This window comes from Dermacentor variabilis, chromosome 1, assembly GCF_050947875.1.
Source record: "Dermacentor variabilis isolate Ectoservices chromosome 1, ASM5094787v1, whole genome shotgun sequence".
Classification (NCBI taxonomy): domain Eukaryota; kingdom Metazoa; phylum Arthropoda; class Arachnida; order Ixodida; family Ixodidae; genus Dermacentor; species Dermacentor variabilis.
In genome coordinates this window covers 10676379-10699688 of record NC_134568.1, presented here as the reverse complement: position 1 = coordinate 10699688, position 23310 = coordinate 10676379, and the positions used below count along the sequence as shown (strand labels likewise).

Genomic DNA, 23310 nt, shown 5'->3' with positions numbered 1-23310 from the left:
ACTATTAGGTTCTTTGCGTCGTCCCTAGGTGGTGTCGCGCACAGCGAGAAGGAAAAAGAAACAAAAAAACGACGGGAAGAGTGGCGCACTTTTCAAGAGGCAGCGACAACATCCCAGTGGCTCGCTGACACCGATGATGATGTCGATTTTTCTGCACAACCGACGAATTATTTGTTTCGAGAAACAAAAACAACGCCGGAATTCACTTTCTGCCATTTCTTCAAACGCGTTTCGCACCGCCACCCGCTCTCCTCTTTCCTCTAGAAACGCCAGCGCAACAACCTAAGTTTTCAACGGAAGCGCCATTTTCTAGAATTAAACTATGGATTGGATTCAAACGTGCCATTCTGCAGCCGAAAAGGCCGCCTGTTGGATCCAATCCAATCCACCAGACGCGCCATGCGAAGCCGTATGATCGCTCCAAACTTCTCAACTCCCGTCGCGTTCGGACGAAATGCTCGGTGGGCGGATGATTGACAGGAGCGTGTCGTCATTTTGACGTCCCCAAAAACGGGGCGGTGCCCCGCGGCTGGCGACGTCGGCGCGGAGTAGGCGAATCGCGCGCGCCGGTAACCGAACGAACGCGCCGAACAACCATCTCCGATCGCACCCCAGTGTTTTACTACCGAAAAGCAGGTTGTACTTGCACACTCAGCCATCACGAATCCCAGCCACGAGGACATGTTAAACGATTAAGATGAAAATTTTAGTGATATCTCAAGGCAGGCGCAAAAGTTCGTATTTATCAGACAGAGCCAAAGACGGCCTAATGATATAGGATACCCCCAGGGCAGAAATCTGCTCAGCTTCTAAGTCTAGTGAGGGTCGCGTTTACTTTCACCAGTAATGGTTGTTGATTGAATGGCAGGGGACCACTGATGCTGTTTACAATGAAGGGAGAGAAACCCACCTGAAGCAACATTGCCGACTTTATTTTTGCGCTCACGCAAACTGGCATTGATGCATGTGCCCGAGGGTCGGTGAATGGCTCCGAGCCAGCCGAGTGGAAGGTAGCAGGTGGCTAGTGACGTAGCCTGCGTCTCCTCACACGATGCGAAGGCCTGAAAAACCTGTCTACGAGGTGTTGCTGAAAATCCACTCAACGCGACTGAGCAATCCACCAGCCAGGATCTCTCGCAAAAGCTGGCTATATTCGCAGTCTTTTCCCGTTAAGACGCCGAGTTTCACTTTCATACAAGGTGAAGCGTTTTGGGAAAGGGCCCGCACGAACAACAGGGCGTCGGCGCAGGAGAATCCGCAGCCCATCAGGTTCAGCGTTTGTAGTTTCTCGTTGGTTTTCATGGCCTCGCTTATGGGGTGCACAGCGTGCATTCCCAGGTCCGAATCGCGGAGACACAGTGTTTCTAGCCCGCGGCTGCTCTCAACCAGGTCTCCCAAGTGCTTCCAGGAGCAACTCTCGGCCGACATCCACGTCATGTCGAGGCTCAGAGTGAGGAGTCGCAGGGTCACGTTTTGGGCCAGAGTAGAAGCTAGTGTGTCTAGGAAGACGCCGACTGGGCAACAGCGTCCGAGCTCGAGCTCCATCAGCTGCGTGTTGTCCTTCAGCTTCTCGAACAGCTGGCTCAGGTCGCACGTGATGTCGAGGCTTAGAATTTGCAAGGAGCTGTCCAGCAGCCTCGAGACCAGTTCTGTGCGCGTTGCACCGTAGCGGATCCTCCCTCGCAGTTCAAACTCTCGCGGTCGGCGGTGCTCCTTGAACTCCTGCGCGAGTCTGGCCAGAACGGAGTCCTTCATGGTTACGTTCCGAAGGGCCAAACAGTCGAGTCCGGGGTTGGTAAGCACCAGCGAAGACAGACAGGTCCCTTCAGCTTCCATTAGTGTGACCTGCAGTTCAAAGGCAATCGAAGTTGCCAAGAAACAATAGAGGTCATGAGGCGTCATACGTGACGAAAGTCGGGCTCCACGTCAACGTTAGATGTTGCATGTACGGTCATGTTTTCCCGAGGAATGGGTTTTCCCGAAAAACGATAAACCACTTGCACGACGTTGCTTTCTCTAGCGCTTAGGAAAATGCGGTATGAAGCTGATGCAGCTTACGCATGAGCAACCAACCAGCATGCCGCTTTCTCTGGTATCACCTCTACATTTCCAGACCTGCGCTACGCTTATACATTTTGCCTTGAAATGTGCGCTTGTTAATATTTGGGAGTACGAACGAACACGCCCAGCAGCACGTTCTTTTAACCTTTCAGACCGCCTAAACGATAAACAATTATTAATCGTGGCAAATAATGTCAGGATTATTACAATGCAGAGAAATATTGAGGTTTCGCTGTGATTCATCCCGTTTCGGTAACTGAAAGCATGAACTTTAGCGTTATATTTAACAGCGGTTCATCGCTTTTTATTCTGTTGGGTCTCAGCCTCCATTACGGATAAAACATAATTCTGAAGTATTGCTTGCGTAGAGAAGCACTGGAACGACATAGTGCGTCGTCCGCTTCAGCGCTTTTGCTCGTGAATGCCGCTCGTGTTGAGAGTCCGTGCTCTGCGCTAACGGTCGGTCCCAAACGCCGGTGACTAATAAACGCTTTGCACTTGCAAAAAGCGCGGTCTGATTATGACGCAACCTGTAGTGGAGGGCTACGTATTAGTTTTGACTACATGTAGGATTCATTTGACGTGCGCCTAAATCTAAGTGCAAGAAGGATTTTGCAATTGGCCTTCGTCTATGTGCGGCCACCGCCGCCGCGTTGTTCGATAATTACAGATAGGCTGTTTAATTTATTGTAAGAAGTTGCGGGAATTTTTTTTGTACCATTCTCGCCAATTTCTACGTGGTTGCGGCAGGGTTACATGGAAACCACCTGTCGCATCAGCCACTGCGTAATCCAGCTTGCACGTATATATCGCAGTGGGTCGCTAGGGACGGTGGCCCCTCTGTGTGTCTCTGATAAGAAAGCCACTTCATTGGTGGCCTGCGAGAGCATGAGCTCGATTTGCAGAAGCCACACCTCTCCGCCGAGTACACATTGCAAGTCAGGCACAGAGGAAAGAAATGAGTGCCCACAATAATCCCAGATAATCCTCAATTTCTCGCTCCAACGCGACCGTGTTTACATGAATGCTGAGGTTATTTCTAGACGAGTGTGGGCGTTGTAGAGTGATAAAAATGCGGCTAATTTGTATGTGCTTTCTTCCACATCACTCTTTGCTGTTTTATGCTTTGTGTACACAGTGACCAGCGGCCTTTTCGCCAAAGAAAGCTTTAAAAAGGAAACACCTGCCGTGGTTGCTTAGTGTGGTGTTGGGTTGCTAAGCACGTGGTCACGGGATCAAAACCTGGTCACGGCGGCCTCATTTCAATGGGGTCGAAAACACCCATGTAGTTAGATTTAGGTGCACGTTAAAGAACCCAAGGTGGTTCAAATTATTGTGGAGTCTCCCACTACGACGTGCCTCATAATCAGATCGGGGTTTTGTCACGTAAAACTCCGCAATTTAACTTAAAGCTTTAAAAATGAGTTTGCGCTTGTCGCTGCATTGCTTCTGCAGAAATTTCGCAGCAAGATCGCATTTCATGGTCTTGACCGTTCTGTACAACGCTGGGCACTGTTACTTGTCTGGTTTGTCAGAAACAAAATGCGAATTCGCTTTCGTCCAAGCATACAGCCATATGAGGCCGTCGATAGCACGGCAGAAATGATTTCACCTGGTTGCTTTCTTAGCCTTTTGCATTGCCTCACAATCTTTTTGTTTTTGCTACACGATAGGAGTGTGCCACTACAATGGGTTCTGTTGCGTTTCGCCTGCGACACGTGGTTTTGCCGGCGCGACTGCGGCGGGGCGGCAGACATTTTGGCCCGATCGTCGTCGCCGCAACACTCATCGCCAGGTGTTTCCAGGCGCGACTGCGGCGATGCGTCCGCCTAGGGATCATCCTCTCATTACAGTCATTGTGTCCGACCGGCAGCGCCACGACAGGGTGCTACGAGATCGTGCTCGACATGGTGCTACGGCATCGCTACGACAGTGTGCGTCACCATTAGCCCATTGTACATTCACGTGCTCGTCTTTTGAGGGGTTCCTTCTTGCCCTCAACTGCGAGAGTATAAAAACAGCTGCCCCCGGACGCCAAAAAGAGGGCTCCGATTTCTTCTGTTGAGTGAAGTGCTCTCCCGTCTCTCTACTTCGGTCAAACCTGACCGCCAACTCTTTGCGATGTTAAAATAAACAAGTTGTTTCGTTGTTACCAGTCGACTCATGCTTTGCCGGGACCTTCGGATGCTTCCAGTTGTACCCCAGGCCGCCAGGCCAACGCTACCCTTGGGGCTTGCGACCCAGGTACAACCACGGGCGTCAGCGCCGAGTTCCCAACAGATCGTACCAGCGGTGCGATCCAAACAGTTCCGACGAAGGAAATGTTCACTCTTATATTGTTTTTCTGGCCAGTCATGACCGTTCTAGAATGGACTGCTCAGTTCGAACAAAGGCAGTGAGCTAGTAAGCAGACCCACTTAGTACTTCTGAAGGTTGTGAGAAGTCACGTATACAGCTTCTCTATTTTTGATTTATTCGGTTGCTCTGATTGGGGGGGGGGGGGGGGGGCTACAGCTGCAAAGCGGGCGCTTTTTTTCGTGCATTGATTATAAGAAATCGGCCACCGTGGACGCAAGTCGAAGCCGCGGCCTCGTGCCGAAGAGCATAATCATCCAATGGCCCTTAGTCTCCAGCAGCTGCGGAGCGTCTCACAAAGGCGGCCATCAGACATGTAAGGGCAGCAGAGGGTGCTAAGACCCGGACATGCCGCCACTGCAAACTGAACCTGGCTACGTTAAACACACGAACCCTCTCGAGTGAAGGCAGCTTAGCAGGACTATTTGAAGAGCTATCAGGCATTGTGTGCGATATCATTGGCCTTAGTGAGGTTAGAACTAGTCAGGCTTATAAAGTGGTTACTAATGGCCACGTCCTGCAGTATGGAGGACTCCCAAATAAGAAGCAATACGGAGTAGGATTCCTAATCCATAAGGACATAGCGGGCAACACTGATGAATTCTACAGCGTTAATGAGGGGGTAGCAGTAGTTATAATAAAACGAAATAGGAGGTATAGAATAATGTAATACAAACCTACGCTCTAACCTAAAGTCACGTTGATGATGAAATAGAACAGTTTTATGAAGGTGTTGAATTAGCGATGAGAAAAGTGCAAATGCAATATACCGTAGTCATGGGCGACTTCAGTGCAAAAGTGGGGAAAACGCAGGTTGGTGAACAAGCAATTGGCAACTACGGCATTCATATAGGAACACTAGAGAAGAAATGTTGTTAGAATTCGCGGAAATAAATAAGCAGCGAATAACGAACACATTGTTTAGAAAGCGTAGCAGCAGAATGTGGAACTGGAAAAGCACTAATGGTGAAAAGAGAAATCAAATAGATTTCATACTTTCTGCCGGTCCAAGCATAGTGCAGGATGTGGAAGAGTTAGGTGGGGTAAAGTGCAGAGATCATAGGTTAGTGAGGTCTAGGATTCCCCTCAATATGAATGGGGAGATTAAATTTGTCAAGAAGAAACTGGCCAAGCTAGATGCAGTAAGGGTGGAAGCAGTCCAATTCAGGCTGGTGCTTACAAACAAATATTCAGGCTTAGAACAGAGGGATGAAAACGACATAGAGGTAATGAACGAAAGCTTGACTAGACTGGCTTCAGAAGCAGCAGTTCAATTAGGAGGTAAAGTACCACAGCAGCCAGTAGGTAAGCTCTCGCAAGTAACGAAAGACCTCATAAAGAAACGACAAAGAATGAAAATGTCCAACTCAAGAAATCAGATAGAATATCGGAACTGTCAAAAGTAATCAACAAGGACAAAATAAGGGATATTCGAAATTATAACGTGAGAAAGACTGACGAAGAAGTAAAAAATGGACGCAGCCTCAAATCAATGAGAAGGAAGCCTGGCATCGGGCAAACCAAGATGCAAGCCTTGAAAGATAAACAGGGTAACATCATCAGCAGATTCGAATATATATAGTAAAAGCAGCAGAAGAATTCCATACTGACCTGTACAGTACCCAGAGCAGCCACGACACCTCCATTCGAGGCAGTAGTGAAGAGGGTACAGAGGCTCCTTCTACAACTAGCGCTGAAATTAGAAGAGCCTTGCAAGACATGAAACGGGGAAAAGGGGCAGGAGAAGATGGACTACCAGTCGATTTAATCGAAGATGGAGGATACATAATGCTTGGAAGACTAGTGACCCTTTAAACGAACTGTCTATCGACTTCAAGGGTCCCAGAGAACTGGAAGAATACGAACATTATAGAAATCTACAAAAACGGAGATGTTAAAGAATTGAAAAATTATAGGCCCATTAGCTTACTTCCCGTATTGTATGAAATATTCACCACGATAACCTGCAATTGAATAAAGACAACACTAGACTTCAGTAAGCGAAGAGAACAGGCTGGCATCAGGAAGGGATACTCAACAACGGATCACATGCCCGTCATCAATCACGTCATCGAGAAATCCGCAGAGTACGAACAACCTCTCTACATGGCTTTCATGGATAAGGAAATGACATTTCATTGAGTAGAGATACCAGCATTCATGCATGCATTACATAATCAAGGAGTACAGGACGCTTACGTAAATAGTTTGGAAACTATGTGAGAAGATTCCACGGCTACCTTGATTCTCCACAAGTAGGAAGATACCTATAAAGAAAGGGGTCAGACAGGGAGACACAATCTCTCCAATGCTATTCACTGCATGTTTGGAAGAAGTATTCAATCTATTAAACTGGGAAGGCGTAGGAGTGAGGATCAACGGCGAAAATCTCAGTAACGTTCGATTTGCAGATGCCATTGTCCTGTTCAGCAACACTGAGGATGAGTTACAACAGATGATTGAGGACCTTAGCAGAGAGAATATAAGAGGGGGGTTGAAGATTAATATGGAGAAGACAAAGATAATGATCAATAACCGGGCAAAGAAACAAGAGTTCAGGATCACCAGTCAGCCTCTAGAGTCTGTGAAGGAGTACGTTTACCTAGGTAAAATACTCACTGATAATCAGAAGGAAATTTACAAAGAATAAAGATGGGTTGCAGCACATCCGGCAGACATTGTCAGCTCCTGACTGGTAGCTTACCACTATCATTGAAAAGAAAGGTGTACAATTAACGCATGCTACCGGTGCTAACATATGGAGCACAAATTTGGAGATTGACAAGAAAGTTCGAGAACAAGGACCGCGCAAAGAGCGATGGAACGAAGAATGTTAGGCATAACGTTAACAGACTGGAAGAGAGCGGTGTGGATGAGAGAGCTTACCGGGATAGCCGATATTCTTATTGGCATTAGGAGAAACAAATGGAGCTCGGCGAACCATGTAATGCGTAGGTTAGATAAGCGGTGGACCATTAGGTTTACAGTATGGGTGCCAAGAGAAGGGAAGCTCCGTCGAGGTCGACAGAAGACTAGGTGGGGTGATGAAATTAGGAAATTCGCAGGCGCAAGTTGGAATCGGTTGGCGCAGGACAGGGGTAATTGGAGGTGGCAGGGACAGGCCTTCGTCCTGCAGTGGTCAAAAATAGGCTTAGGATGATGATGCTGATCACAACCGGCATAGCAATCAAGATACCACTGCCCTGATGGATCCGTTCACCGGATCTTTGCGCTCCCACAGCGACTATACCTCTTCGTTACACTCCATATCTACTCTACAAAGTTCTCTCTGGGAAGTTGGCCTTGGAAGTATCTGGCGAGTGCTCAGCAAAGAATGGGCGGTCTTGTCAAAAACTTCCCTAAATTTTCGTGTCATCCGAGTGTGGAACGAAAACGTAAACGTGCGTTTTCTGGACTGCGTTTCCCGAGCCGTAAGGAGCATGCTCTGATGGTTGACAATTCTCTCACAATGTACATGCCCATCTTTTTCAACAACTTTATGTATTACTTTCATGCTCCTGGAAGCGTAGCGTTTAATTTGTATTTTCCATAGTTGGTTAATAAAGAATTGTGCAGTGTGTTTGGAATCTGCTAAATAAGGTTGTGTCATTTGAGGAGCGTTATATTTTTGCAGTAATTATACAGTCGATTTACAAAGCAAGCGGCGATAAATACCGATTTATCTCCGCCATTGAAATCAGACACCGAAAAACACCAGCTCGAAGGGGGCAGAAATAAACACTCATCATCATCATTATCATCATCATAATCATCATCGTCCTGGCTAAGCCCACTGCAGGGCAAAGGCCTCTCCCATACTTCTCCAACTATCCCGCTGATGTGCTAATTGTGGCCATGTTGTCCCTGCAAGCTTCTTAATCTCATTCGCCCACCTAACTTTCTGCCACCCCTGCTACGCTTCCCTTCTCTTCCCTTCCCAGTCCGTAACCCTTAATGACCATCGGTTATCCTCCCTCCTCATTACATGCCCTGCCCATTCCCATTTCTTTTTCTTGATTTCAACTAAGATGTCACTAACTCGCGTTTGTTCCCTCACCCAATCTGCTCTCTTCACATGCACCTTTAACGTTAGACCCATCATTCATCTTTCCAATGCTCGCTGTGTCGTCCTCAGTTTAGTAGAACACTTTTCGTAAGCCTCGACCTTTCTGCCCCGTAGGTGAGTACTGGTAAGACACAGCTGTTATACGCTTTTCTCTTGAGGGATAATGGCAACTTGCTGTTCATGATCTGAGAATGCCTGCCAAAGGCACCCCAGCCAATTATTATTCTTCTGATTATTTCAGTCTCATGATACGGATCCGCGGTCACTATCTGCCCTAAGTACATGCATTTCCTTACCCCTTCCAGTACCTCCCTACCTATCGTAAACTGCTGTTCTCTTCCGAGACTGTTAAACATTACTTTAGTTTTCTGCTGATTAATTTTTAGACCCACCCTTCTACTTTGCCTCTCCAGTTAAGTGAACATGCATTACAATTGGTCCCCTGAGTTACAAAGCAAGGCAATATCATCAGCGAATCGCAACTTACTAAGGTATTTTCCATTAACTCTTATCCCCAATTCTTCCTACTCCAGGTCTCTGATTTCCTCCTGTAAACACGCTGTGAATAGCATTGGAGAAATCGTATCTCCATGCCTGACGTCTTTATTTATTGGGATTTTGTTGCTTTCTTTATGGAGGACTACGGTGGCTGTGGAGCCGCTGTAGATATCTTTCAGTATATTTATATACGGCTCGTCTACGCCCTGATTCCTTAATGCCTCCATGACATCTGAGGTTTCGTCTGAATCAAACGCTTTCTCATAATGAATAAAGGCTACATATAAGGGTTGGTTATATTCCGCACATTTCTCTATCACCTAATTGATTGTGTGAATATGGTCTATTGTTCAGTAGGCTTTACGAAGTCCTGCCTGGTCCTTTGCTTGACAGAAGTGTAAGCTGTTCCTGATTCTATTTGCGATTACCTTAGTAGATACTTTGTTGGCAACAGACAGTAAGCTGATCAGTCTATAATTTTTCAAGTCTTTGGCGTCCCCTTTCTTATGGATTAAGATTATGTTGTCTTTTTCCAAGATTTCGGTACGCTCGAGGTCATGAAGCATTGCATATACACTCTTAGGCAAAGTTACACCCTTTGGAGTGCCCCTTCTGCCACACAACAATAATCGTTATCTGCCTTGATGCGTTTCCTTTCTTGAAAACGCCGCACCCGCTACTTTCCTGTCGGGAATGCTATCATGCTGATAACGCGCATGCCGTTCGTTACTGGAAAGTACCGGGCTCGCAGCATTAAAGAAAGGAAACGCTTCAAGGCAGCTGACGATTGTCGTTGTGTGGCAGAAGAGGCACTCCAAAGGGTGTAACTTTGCCTAAGAGTGCACAGGGTGGCCAGTTTTTCTAGAGCAATCTGCCCACCCTCGTTCAACAAATCTGCTCTAACCTGATCCTCCCCAGCTGCCTTCCTCCTTTGGATAGCTCCCAAGGCTTTCTTTACTTCATCCGGCGTTACTTGTTGGATGTCACATTCCTCTAAACTATTCCTTCTTCCATTATCATCGTTTGTGCCACTGGTACTGTATAAATCTCTATAGAACTCCTCAGCCACTTGAACCCCGAATTCGAAGAAAAACAAATACTGAAAACACCGAACACTATTTATCGGGGACGCCATAATGAGTGGTGTCTCCGAATTGATTCCGACAACCTGAGTGTATGCAACGTGCATCCGAAGAACGGCGCACGAACGTTTTTGCATTGCACCCCAAACGGAATGCGGCCTCCGTGGTCGTGTATACAACCCGCGATCAGCAGCGTGACGCCACAGCCACTTAGCCACCGCGGGGTGTCATCAGATACGTGTCGCACGAGTGGTTTGGTAAAATTGGCCCTTGAGACGCCCGTGGGGCCACGGCCAAGCCAGCAAACAAACGAGCCATAAGGCACCTCAATGCTCTATATATTTTGGACTCTAGTCTAACCTTACCACACACAGCCGAGAGCCTTCCTTACCTGATCGTCTTACAAGACTGCAGAGGGGCAAACAAAGGTTAGAAAAGTTAGAATAATATGTGAATGTGAGTTTCGAATTATTTGGAATGCTGGGAATCAAACGATGCCGCGGCACCCTGCTCAGCAGCATTCCGTCATAGCCTCTGAACAACCACGGCGGGTGCCTTATCAGCGCTGTCACACCATTGTGCCGCGTAAAGATGACTAAATTATCGGCACGTCCTTCATCATGCCTCGAAAAAGCGTGCCTTTATAAAGCTCACCTTGTCGAGGCTGACATGCGTAAGCAGCTCCGTTTTGTCGAGCAATCGAACCAGGGGGCACACTTCGAACGGCATTTCGATTCCCTCGACGCCGGTCAGGTGGGCCGTGACGACCCGCTTGGAGAACGTGATGTGTTTCAGGAACTGCACCGGGCGGAAACGCTCCAGCACTGACACGTTGAGGCTGACGCCCGAGATACAGCGGTGCTCGCGCAGAAACCACAATGTAGCCAGGAAGAGCACCGCGGCTCTGGGGTCATACGGAGCCATGGGATCGTCATGGATCATGTTGAAGTCTAGGCTCCCTTCGCGCAGTTCGTCAAAGTCAATTCCGAAGGGGTTCAGGAGCTCGTTCAGCTCTTCCTGCATCGCGCGCAACGGCGATAAAGTTTGTAAGAGCTGCCTCCAGATATGAAGTGAACTGGCTCGCTTCACGGCTCAAACTCGTACAATGTGTTTCGGCATATGTAAAGTGTCGTATGTGAACAGTTCTCATTGTCTTGCCTGCCTTATCGCTTAGCTACTCCGGGAGCTGTTTTGTGCAGGTGCAGTCTGTCCTATGTATATGTATGTCAATATATATGTGTTATTTGTATAAATAATATAAAACATGTATTAGTTATATGCTTTATATGTGTGTAAAGTTCCTTTTTCGCTGATCTGCACAGACAAGGAGCAGAAGAACGACATCTGGTGCCTAGTGGGCGAAATCACTGCGACAAGCGTTTTTGCGGAAGAACATGAATTTCAAGCAATAAACCACTGGGTTGTAGCTTGTGTGTGCTGTGTAGGATGCGCACGCTTCACTTTTCTGCGTGGACGTGGTTGAAGTGACGGAATGAGTTACCGCGTGAGTCAACATCCAGCAGCGGGCACCTCCTTCGTTTTCCTGCGTGCATGGGTCGAGCAGTAAAGGCATCTTCATTACATCTCGGGCGACAAAGGCGGCCCTCTCGAGCAACTCCAGGTCGTCCTCGAACTGCTCTTCGGCAAACTTCAGGAACCTGAATACCTCCACCTCCATGACCTAGAAAGTGTCAGAGATGTCGGAGCAACATGGTGGCTAGAGCCTAAAACACCAGCAACGTTTAGAGCCTAATTCAAGAGCAGAATTATCCAGCACGAAATTATTAGTCGGTCGACGTTTCCCGTAAGATTATCCAGGTATGTGATGCGTTCTTATCTCGGTCTCACTGATTCCCAGCATCACACAGAGAACAAAATTTGGGCACAGATTGTCAAAGATGGCTGTCCAAGTATGCGAATAGCTGATACGCCTCATTCATTAGGCGTGTGCTATGGCAGCGCTATTCTCTCGCGCTTCCCTCTCGACACACTGCATCATCTGGAGGCGCTGCTGTGAAGCACGCGCATACCCTGTGGCACATGCACATTGAGCCAAGTTGCCGTCAAAGAGGTTCATTGAAGAGGGCACATACCCATGTGAACGGAATAGATCTTAGACTGCACAACCTTCGGGATCATGTATTTGGTGGCATAGCTGGGCAGCCGGAAAGACAACTGGTCCGACAATGCCACGAATGCTATTCCCATTTACATAAAACCCACGAGTTTGGTACCCAAACACAGATCTACGTGTGGTATGGACCTAGTACAACAGGCAGGGCTTTTGTCATTTGGAATCGATTATTCGATTAAGTTTGACGCCTCAAAAAAACAACCCTTGAGTCATGTGCTGACGGCTCAACCCTGATTTTTTAACGTGCCCCTAACTGTAACTGCGAGAGTGTTTTTGCATTCCACCCCCATCGAAACGCTGCCGTCGAGACGGGGGTATAGAACTCGTGACCTGGTGCAGAATGCCATATCTAGTCACTGAGTCGCTGTTGTGGTGTGGCTCAGTGGCCGTGAAGATTCTATTGAAACAGAAAAACCATGGAGGGATTTTAAATAAAGGACAGCGTGTTTTGTTCAACTCAAGCGAGAGTAACAGTAGGAGACATTTAACTTAAATCCGAGCTCTTCCAAGCAGCCACAGGCGTACAAGCTTGTCTCGGCAAGAACATGAAATACAAATAATTCAAGCATGTCATATTTTCAGTGATGGAAGCGGCACTTGGCCTTTTGAAGCAGCTTTCAGAGCAGGAAAATCGCAATTTGGAGCATAAATGTATGCCTCCGGAGCAGAAAATTTGCTGTTTGTAGAAAGAAAAGAATGCTTCGTAGCACTAACTTACTTTTCTGGTGCAAGGAGAAGCTCTGTATAGGTTAGTGCTTTCTGAAACATTGCATGTAATACGTCTTATACTAATATGCAAGTATTTTTTCTTAAACTCCTGTACCATCTTATTGTTGTTGTATAAAAAGATGAAGATAAGCGCATACTTAATCCTAAAATACAGTTAATTCAGCATTCCAATAAATAATTTTAACAATTTAAAGGCGTGTAATAGACACCAGCGGTTAAGCCCACCGTCAGCGCAGGGCACGGTCTCTCAGCACGAGCGGCGTTCTTCGAGAACAGCGCTAAAGAGCTTGACCCACTAGAAAGCATTGGAGAGAATGGCCCACTATAGTGTTCCTCTTCGCTACAATTACCGTCGGGAACGAAAAGGTAGCCGTCCGGCTAGCTGACACCTGTTCACTATGAGTGGATCATAGTACGGGTTCAGGCGTTCGACGTTGACCATGTCTCGTCCACGACGGCGCATGTGCGAACACAGTTCAATGGTTTCGATCACGTAGTTAATGGGGGATGCGCGCTCAACGATACAGTATGGCCCTTCATACTTGGTCAGTTTTGAAGATATCTCAGAGGCAGCGGAAGGAAAGCCAGACATGCGCCCCAGGAAGGAAGGTGGGTGCAGAGGTGATGTCACCGCGAGTGCTCTTCTGACGCTAGTGGTCATTGGAGGTAAAGGCCCGTGTGAGATCGCGGCACTCTTTAGCATGTCTTGCCGTGGCAGAAATTGGTACACAGATTCACGAGGTATGGTAGAATGGTGTCGATGGTGCGCGACAGGTGCCTACCGTATAGTAAGAAAAGGGGTGAAAAGCCGGTGGTGCTCAGAGTAGCGGTGTTCTACGCATAGGTTACGAAGGGCAAAATGACGTCGCGATTTGTGTGGTCGGAGGCGACATATATTGCAAGCATTTTGCCGAGCGTACGCTTCAGGCGTTCTGTAAGGTCAATGGTTTGATTGAGGACGGTACGCTGTAGTTGTACGATGAACAACGTGGCCCTCTTTAAGGATCACTTCATCTACTTTGAATAGGAAGACACGTCCGCGATCGCTGAGCAGTTCCTCAGGTGGTTCATGACGCAGGATGAATCGATGAAGCAGGAAGGAGGCAACATCGCACGCTGTAGCTGCTGGGAGGGCTGCAGTTTCGGCGTATCGCATGAGGTGGTCAACCGCCACAATGGCCCAGCGATTTCCAGCCGATGTCAGGGAAAGGGGCCCATACAAGTTGACGCTGACGCGCCCAAACGGCCAGGTAGGACGAGGTAAAGGTTGTAGACCGGCTGGCGAGAGGAGGGGTGGAGATTTCCGGCGCTGACAGTCGGGGGAGCGCGAACGAACTTCTGAACGTAGCTGTACATGCCACGCAAGAAGTACCGCCTTCGAAGGCTATGATCAGTTTTGAATACGCCCGAGTGTGCACACAGTGGATCGGCGTAGAAAGGTGCGCATATGTCGGAACGGAGACTGCGAGGTACTACTAGTAACCACTGGTGCCCGTCGGGATTATAATTGCATTGTTGAAGCAGGCTGTTGCGAATAGGGAAATGGTGGGCTTGACGACGCAGCGTGCTAGTGGATGGTGGTGCTGATGAACCAGAAAGCAAGGCTATAGGAGAGGTAATCCAATAGGTCCTTGCGCTGCTCAGACGCGATGGTGCTGAAGTCGAGCGAAGAAATTGTAAGGTGGGATAGCTAGCTGCTGGCATTGTCCTCAGACAAGGGAAAGCGCGAATGGGCGTCGACGTGAGAATGCTGGCGTCCGCTGCGGTACAGCACGCGGATATCGTAGTCCTGCTGCCGAAGTACCCATAGAGCAAGACGGCCTGAGGAATATTTCAAGGATGACCACAAACAGTGCATGGTGGTCCGTGACTACATCAAATAGACGGCCTTACAAAGTAGGCCAGAACTTGGTGAGAGCCCAGTTGATGGCCAGGCATTCTTTTTCTGTCACAGCGTAATTGGACTCCGCTTTCGTAAGCGTACGATTTGCATAATCCACGACATATACAGGAAACCCCTGTTTGCGCTGGGCAAGAACAGCGCCGAAGTCAACATCGCTGGCATCTTTGTGCACCTTCGTAGGGGCTGTCTGGTCATAATGGCGCAAAATTGGCGGAGACGTCAGCAAACGACGGAACTTTGTGAAGGCCTCGTCACACTCAGAGTACTACAAAGTAAGGGGCCCGTTGCTCCTATGTAGCTTCGTCAGGGGCGATATGATCACGGCGAAACTGCGAATGAAGCGTTTGAAGTAGGAACCCAGACCAATGAAACTGCGCAATTCTTTTATGGACGTTGGCTTAGGCAATTCGGCGACGGACCGAAGTTTGGCTGGATCAAAGAGAATTCCATCCTTGAATACGACGCAACCTAGAATTGTCAACTGCGGAGCAGCAAATCGGCATTTCTTGAGGTGCAGTTGTAGCCCTGCGTTTGTTAAACACGAAAACAGACGGGAGCCGTTGAAGGTGCGCGGTGAAGTCAGGAGCAAAAACAATGTCGTCAAGACAGCACAAGCACGTGTGCCACTTCAAGCCCAGCAGAATTGTGTCCATCATGTGCTCAAAAGTTGCGGGCGCATTACAATGTGAAAAGGCCTTACGTTAAATTAGTATAAGCCGTCGGGTGTGACAAAAGCTCTCTTCAGCTGATCGGTGTCTGCCATGGGTACTTGCCAATACCCTAGCGCAAATCTAGAGATGAAAAGAATTCTGCGCCTTGTAGACCGTCAATAGCGTCATCTATGCGCGGGAGAGGGTAGACGTCCTTGCAAGTGATGTTGTTGAGGCCGCGGCAGCTACACAAAACCGCACAGAACCATCTTTCTTCGTAACTAGGACGACAGGGGGTGCCCATGAACAGATGGAAGGTCGTATCACCTTGCGGCGAGGCATGTCGTCGACTTGTTCGCTGATTACATGACGTTCTGCAGGAGGAGCGCTATACCTACGTTGGCGCCATGGCGGCTGCGGGCCAGTATCGATGCAATGTGTGACAGTTGGCGTCCGGCCCAGGGAATATTGCCCTACGTCGAAAGAAGAATGAAATTCTTCTAGAAAACACGAAAGCTGAAATCACTGGACCGATGTAAGGGCATGGGCAATAGAAGAACCGAACACATCACTGGGGGTAGGTAAGACGTAGGAACACCCCTGAGCGCACTGGAACTAGCACAGTAATTGTTACTGGGCACGTCCATAACTTGCACATCTTCTATCGCTTCTATATTGCCAAGACATTCCCCTCGAACCAGTAACACGCCGGTATGAAAACGGGTTGCCAACGAAAATGGTGATGTAGCCCTCTGTGACGTTCACTGTCTCAAAAGGCAGCAGCAGACGTTCGTGAGTGAGAAAGCGGTCACATGGAGACAGTAGGGCAACAGCGTCTGAGATTTCATTGCAGGACATGAGCACGTAGCTTTGGCATAGAGCGATGATGTCTGTCATGGAGTGAGGATTTTTGGCAAGTACCATGTTGAAAGCGTCGTCCTCTATCCCTTTGAAGACACTTATGATTTTGTAAATCTCCGATATCGTCGCATTGACTTTCTTTTACACAAGTTGAGTATATCTTCAATGTAGCTGGTAAATTATTCACCCGGATGCTGTTCATGTTCTCGCAAACGCGATTCCGCTCGCAGCTTGCGCACGGCAGGGCGACCAAACACAGCCATTCAAGAGGCCTTGAACGAGGACTAACGTCGGAAAGTCAGTCTCATGGTTGTTGTACCACAGACTGGTGACACTGGCGAGATAGAGCACGTTGCTCAGTCTTGCGGGATCGTCCCGTTTGTTGGCGCTTACCCTTTCATACGTCGTCAGCCAGCCTTCGACATCGGTGTAGTCCGCGCCGCCGAAAATGGCGGGTCCCCTGTGGCGAGGCACACCAAAGCACAGGACCGACTGAGGAGGCGCTTGCTGGGATGGAGTAGGAGGCGCTTGCTGGGATGCATCTTCAGACATGGTTAAGCGTAAGGTACGGGATCCAAGTTCCAGGGTTGACGTTGTAGGCCCGAAGCAACCTACACCACTTGTAAAGGTGTTTATTAGGCACCAGTGATTGGACCCACCGTCTGCGCAAGGCACGGACTGTCAGCACGAACGGCGTTCCCCAAGAACAGCGCTGGAGAGCTTGACTCACCAGAAAACGCTGGAGAGGATGGCCCACTATAGTGTTCCTATTCTTCGCTACAATAAATAATTTATTTTAATTTCAAGGAATTGAGCCACCTGCAGTATAGATGTCTATCACATGTTCACGTACGCAGGCAGCATGGTCACAGCTGCATAAATTACAGCGTGTATGTCACCAAAGCTCCTATACGTGTTAATGAATTTCCGTGCGCGAAATAAAACGTACAGTTGGTACATAGTTGGAGCGATCGGATGACCGAGGTCAACAGCTAAGATTGCATCGCTGTATGGCCGTTACCTCGCCGGTCCTATATCACCCAGCCCAGGCGATCGCTTCTATTGGCACTCACGGCGACACAGAAATCTTATACAATTTGTTTTTCACATGAAGTAGTATACTTAATATAAGAACAGTTGATCAACTGTGTGAGTGCTTCGTAAAGCAGCGCCTAGCGCTAAACCACTGGCGTGATCGCCACAACGACCCGACGGCGTTTCGTCTCGCAAATGGAAAGCAAACGCCGATCAGCGAATCCGCTCGGTTGGCTTGCGTCTACTACGTTTCGTTTGCTATTCACACCGCCAAGAGAGAAAACCAGTTCACTTAAGTCGATTGTAATCGCGCTGTCAAAAATGAGCGTACATTGACGAGCTACGGCCAGACCGCCGGCATCGTCGGTCGTCATTATTGCGGTGGTCAGCGAGACAGGACTACTGTCTCGTTCGGCCGTATTTCGATGGGGGTGAAATGCAAGAACGAGCATTGGGTGCACGTCAAAGAAGCCCAGGTAGTCAAAATTATGGGGGAGCTCCACATTACCGCATGCCTCATAATCAAATCGTGGCTTCGTCACATCCCCCCCTCCGCCCCCCCCTCAAAAAATAAAAATATATATAAAGCGCAAGCGGGAGTGGTGAATGTGGGCTGAACCTACGCGGCGCTACGGGACCTAGAATTCTAGGGTGCCTCCGATGCGTTCCCCCCCTCGCCGCCCCCCTAGAATACTATAGAATGTATCGATGGTGCCTACCGTTTGCAAACATCGTTAGGTCTATATGATGTAGCTGTGATGGAAAGCGTGCGAGGGTGAGTCGCCAAGAAGGGTGGCTTGATGCGCGGCGCCTTCTCTCGCGCGCAAAATATGTATTCCGAATTCGGAGCGGGTGCGGGTCGGCGCAGGCCTGGCGCAATACCTGCCATAAACAACAATTTTGCACATGCTGTAGCCGGATTTCCCTTACAGCGCAGTTTGGCGCAATTGGCGCAGCACTTCCGTCACTGTAATGTTTTGTAAAGATGTAAATAAATTGAAAATCTCGAAGTAACAATTCCGGCGAAATAATACGTCGCAATGGTTGCTAATAATTATGATAGGATACATCACCTTTTTCAAGCACACGCATAAAGTGGCCCGGGTATTCACGTGAACGCACGCAACCACGCCGCGTTTGCGTGCGACGTTTTATTGCGATAGCAATTGTATGGGCACTCTATAGGCACATTTTTGCCGTCGGCGTCGCTGTGGAAGTGATGTTCCGCATAAAGTCCAAGGGGGATAACACCGTCGCCGCGCGCCGCATACTGTATGTGCGAGTGAAAGCGTGCAAGAGAGCCGCCAATCGTGTCTCAATCTCGCACGCGCAAGAGGTTGGAAAGCTGGAAAGAAGCACGCCGTCTTCCGTCCTGCGCTATGTTCCGGGGGAGGGAAGGGAGGGGGGCGGCGTTGTACTGCGTATTCCGCGGCCGCGCGGGCCACATCTTGAAACCGATCTGCGTTGAGGGCAGAGTCTAGGTGCTTAGATGGCTCATACCTTCGTGCATGCTGCGTACTCGCCGCTGTGTCTGCGTTGAAGCGATAGACCGCACGAAGGTCACTTCTCTCGCTACTCCGCGGCACCGTCTAGGTGCACCGACGACTCGTACCTTTGTGCGTGCTGCGTTCACAACGCTCATTTTGCGTTGAAGCGATAGACAGCATGAAGGTCACCTTGCGCGGTGCTGCTGACGCGCTTCCTCATGCCAGCGTCTTTACATTGAGTGTGTGCGCTCATCGAGTGTGATGTGTTCATGTTTGCCTGTGCACCCTAACACCATGGTTCTCAATTTCGTTACTAAGCGAATGTTTGCAAGTATATACGGCTGATAACACTACTATCCCAGTTTGTACAGCTGTCTATTACTTTGCTGTCGCAAGCTAAGCTTCGCCTTTCGTGCGAAACTTCGACTTTTTACATTAGTGTTCGGCGCTAAATGCACGAAACTACCTGGACGCTCCCATCAGTTTATAAATTATGAGGTGCGCACGTGCTTCAGCTTCTATAGCAACGGGAAAATGGTTGACGCACAACGACGCTGCCGGATTGCATGATTGCTTTAGAGGTTCCTGCTATTACGTTTCAGTTGGCCATTTAGCCTTGTGACCTGTGTGGAGGCTTCTAAGTATCATCGCAGTTTAAGTTTGCTGCGAGGGGGATCAATCAGCACGCTGTCTAAAAGGATAGTGTCATTGACACGCCAACCGTGGTACGATTTATGAACGAAGTTTGCTTTCTACGCGTACCTTACCAAAAAAAAATTTACAAATGGGCAGGGAGGGGAACGCAAGTGAAATATAGGAAGGAAAGTTTGCAACACAAATAAACTGCGTGTAAATCGCATACCCTGAACCCTCTTTGCGATCAGTGGCAGGGATGCGCCCGTCAATTGTTAAAGCAGCTGTTCTGGTTAAAAGCAACATCAGTGCAATTTTAATGGAAAGCTTCTGCACAGAAATGGGTTGTTGCGGTCCATATTTAAGGATACATTTTGCTTGACGGATTATAAGCGTGGCATCTCAAGAAAATCCGATATTTGATGAAAAATGACCCGACGGTTTTACCCAGCGTTGAAGATGAAGCGAAAGCCCTACATTTAGGAAAATTTGAGGCTGAAAACGCAGGATAGATTAAGTCTAACATGTACCAGCGCGGATAAGCAAACCTTGTCGCTTGAAGAATTGCCAGTCTCATGGCTGGGTGGCTACAAGCAGAGGCCGTCTCCACAGCGTGCAACAGAGTGCACATGTACAGGTTCAAAAATTCAACGGCGCAGATATACAGGGTGTTTCAGCGAACACTTTCAAAATTTTGTAAAGGTTGCCTTTGGCACATAGCTCGATTCTAGTTTATGAGGCGGTCTACTCGAAGCGGCGGACACAACTTGCACAAAACAATATGCTCGACTAATTACCAAAATCGACTAATTACCAAGAATTCACTAATTAGCTTTTTAGCTAATTATCTTATGACCCATATTGCAATTTACAAATTCTAGTAATGGACTTCGCAAGGCGGATCCACTTGGAACGAATTCTAAGGACGACACCAGTCTCGAGATATAAATTCCCGAACTTTGCGGAGAAATGCATTGGCGTTCCAGTTACTTGTGTACTTCAGTGCGTGAAACGACGTTTTGTTAACAAGTTAACTGGAACGCCAATGTATTACTCCGCAAAGTTCGGGAATTTATATCTCGACACTGGTGTGATTTTGAAAATTTGTTCCAAGCGGGATTCGGCTTGCGAACTCCATGGCTATAATTTGTAAATTGCAATATAGGCCATAATGTAATTAGTTAAAGACTTCATTAGTGAATTCTTAATAATTAGTCGATTTTGCATCTCAATTTTTTTGCAAGTATTGTCCGCCGCTTCGAGTAGACTAGCTCATGAACCAGAATTATTTAAAGGTTGCCACAGGCAACCTTTAAAGATTTATGAAAGTGTTCGCTGAAAAAAATACGCTAACAGGTTAGCGCAATCTGCATCAGGATGAGAAATCAGTTCATATTCTCCCTGTAGACAGATAAATATTAGCTTTTTGACCATAGAAACGAGGCAAACGCTATTCAGTCCTTCACGAAACATGAGTTGAAAGCTGCTCGTGTTAAGACAAGTATAACATGGCAGATTTCCTAGAGCAGCTTTCGGGCAGCAAAAACGCAAAATTATCTCAACGATTAACTTCGGTAACCGAAAACTATTGCTTGCGTTAGTGACGTCGTAATGCCTGGATCCAGCTTATTACCGGCCACCTAGGGTTCTCCAGAGTGAAATCTCGGCGTGAAGGCTTTTATGCGTTCCGGCTTCATTTGAGGGCTAAGGCGTGGTCAGTAATCGAATCGGTAACGTTGTAATACAACACTACGGATTACTTTCAAAAGTTACTTATACTGAAAGGGCGCATTGAGTATAGCGCGAAATTGGGCTAGTTGCTGTTCGATCATCACGTTGTGCGCTGAGTGCAACCAACAACCACGATATGACACACCAGAAAAGGACGACAGAGTGCAAACCAACGCGACATTGAGCTTAGTAGCGCAACGCCATAGCCACTGGTCCTGCGGGGCGAGTCGGCCCGCTCTGTGTCATTTGGTATCCGTCGAACACACTTTACACTGCTGGCGTTTTCTTACAAGAATATCTTACGGTTTGCGTGCCAAAATGACGATACAATTAGGAGACACACCGCAGTGGGTGTATCCGGATTAATTTCGACCACCTCGAGTTCTTGAACTTTCGCCCAATTTACGCTACACGGGCGTTTTCGCATTTCGCACCCTACCGGAATGCGGCCGCCGTGCTTGGAATGTGTTCCCGCGCTCTCAGGCTTAGCCGCGCAACGGCAAAGCCACTACGCCGCCACGGCGGCGTAGTGTTCGCATTTCATTTACCCTCGGAAGTACTCCGCGTATTACACGTCGGAGCGGCACGCATAATGGCTACAAAGCTCCTTATTTAACCGAGCACCGAAGCTTATCTCTCCTAGCAGACAAGTTGTTGTCGATTTCGAAGTTATTTCTCAAATATGGCGGTCGTCGGGGTCCCAATGGCCAAGATTCGTTTTATTTAGCTGGATACAAAGAGCTTCGGGTAGCGGAGCTGTATAACTGGCTACCGAGAACCGACTCGAAGGCAGGACAAGACGTAGCAGAGGACAAGACTTACGTTTGGCGACGTCAAAAACCGGTGACTGGGCCCAGTTGCGACACCGCGTGCAGGAAGCAGTGCTAAGCCGCTGCAGCACGCTGCACGTTCTGGGAACAGCGTGCCCGCCAGTAATGGCGCAGTAGTAGCAAATTCTTCTTCGCATTCACCAACACGAGCGCCAATTTCGTTGAAAAATAAAAAAAGAGGAAGACAATATTGCCTACGTCCAGGTCCATTACTTCAGTTGAATAAACTATAATCCAACATTAAAAATAAATAACCTACAAGGAGCGCTTCATTATGTTGCTAATAATATTAGCAACATAATGATGATGATATTATGGAGCCATACAAAGAGGCGGTCGCGAGCAGAAACAAGCCGAGTCCCCATTTGTGTGGTTTTGGCTGTCGTTTCGGTCACGCGCAGCTTTAGGCCTCCTTTTTTTCGTCGTCGTTCAAATCAGAACTGCGGTAGGCCTCATTTACTCATCATTTTCGTGCTGCGAAGGAAGCATGCGTGTGAAAGCATCCGAAGAAAATGTTGCGGCCACTACGGAGAACCAAATATGACCAAATACGAAGAACATCTCGAGATGAGATGACACGTTGATTGTTTGAAGCTTGAGTTTTACTTCTTGCAGGCTGTAGGGCACCATTTCTATTCCTTCAGCAAGTACGCCGCTGCTGCAATGATAATTTATTTTAGTGAGCATCGACAAGCCCTCTTGACACGCTGATGGCTCGGATAATCTTTTTCTATTGGCGGAGATTATGTGTGTTTTAATTGAATTAGGAAGGGTAAAATATTCGGGATAAACTACTCTACAATGACTATCCTACGCGAATGGCCGAAACGCGTCACATTTGAGACGTGCAATGCAGCCGAGCTGCTCTCTTGCGCTTCTCTCTTGCAGTTGTTGTACATGGCTCCTTCCCTAATGGCAGCAACATGCAGTAATTCTATTTCCTCGCAACACTTTGCGATATCTAGTGGTGCCACTGCGAAGTCCGCGCGAAGTCCTTCGCCTGCAATCTGAGATGGCGTGGCATCTGAGGTTGCATCGCTGACGCGCCGGTGCGTATGGGCCGTGTACTGCAGCCGGGATCCTCTCTCGCGCACTTCTCTACTAATGTCGCTACAACCTCCACTGACTTTAAGTTCCAGTGACTTTATCCCCTGCGGCCACGCGGCGGCAAGTAGCGGCGCGCCCGAGAAGTCCGCGCATGAGCTCAGAGAAGCGTGGTGCGCGCCGGAGCATGCGAACACTGACAAATAACGGG

General features: G+C 48.2%; 1 protein-coding gene across 1 annotated transcript; it reads right to left on the bottom strand.

Annotated features, from left to right (window-relative positions):
• Positions 1–928: 928 nt before the first annotated feature.
• LOC142570068 (uncharacterized) lies at positions 929–22118 on the bottom strand. Its single transcript, XM_075678640.1, has 4 exons — positions 22048–22118; positions 11564–11743; positions 10717–11079; positions 929–1845 (listed from the first exon to the last, which is right to left on the bottom strand). Exons 2-4 carry the CDS (start codon positions 11738–11740, stop codon positions 1075–1077), a joined length of 1311 nt encoding a protein of 436 aa, XP_075534755.1. The 5' UTR covers positions 11741–11743; positions 22048–22118; the 3' UTR covers positions 929–1074.
• Positions 22119–23310: the final 1192 nt, after the last annotated feature.

Excerpts from the sequence above, each read along its gene's own strand:
- LOC142570068 (XM_075678640.1), bottom strand. The coding sequence starts at position 11,740 with ATGGAGGTGGAGGTATTCAGGTTCCTGAAGTTTGCCGAAGAGCAGTTC. Across the intron at positions 11,080-11,563 it reads GCTGGATGTTGACTCACGCG|GAAGAGCTGAACGAGCTCCT; the intron begins GTAACTCATTCC and ends CGCGCGATGCAG. Across the intron at positions 1,846-10,716 it reads CGCATGTCAGCCTCGACAAG|GTCACACTAATGGAAGCTGA; the intron begins GTGAGCTTTATA and ends TTTGAACTGCAG.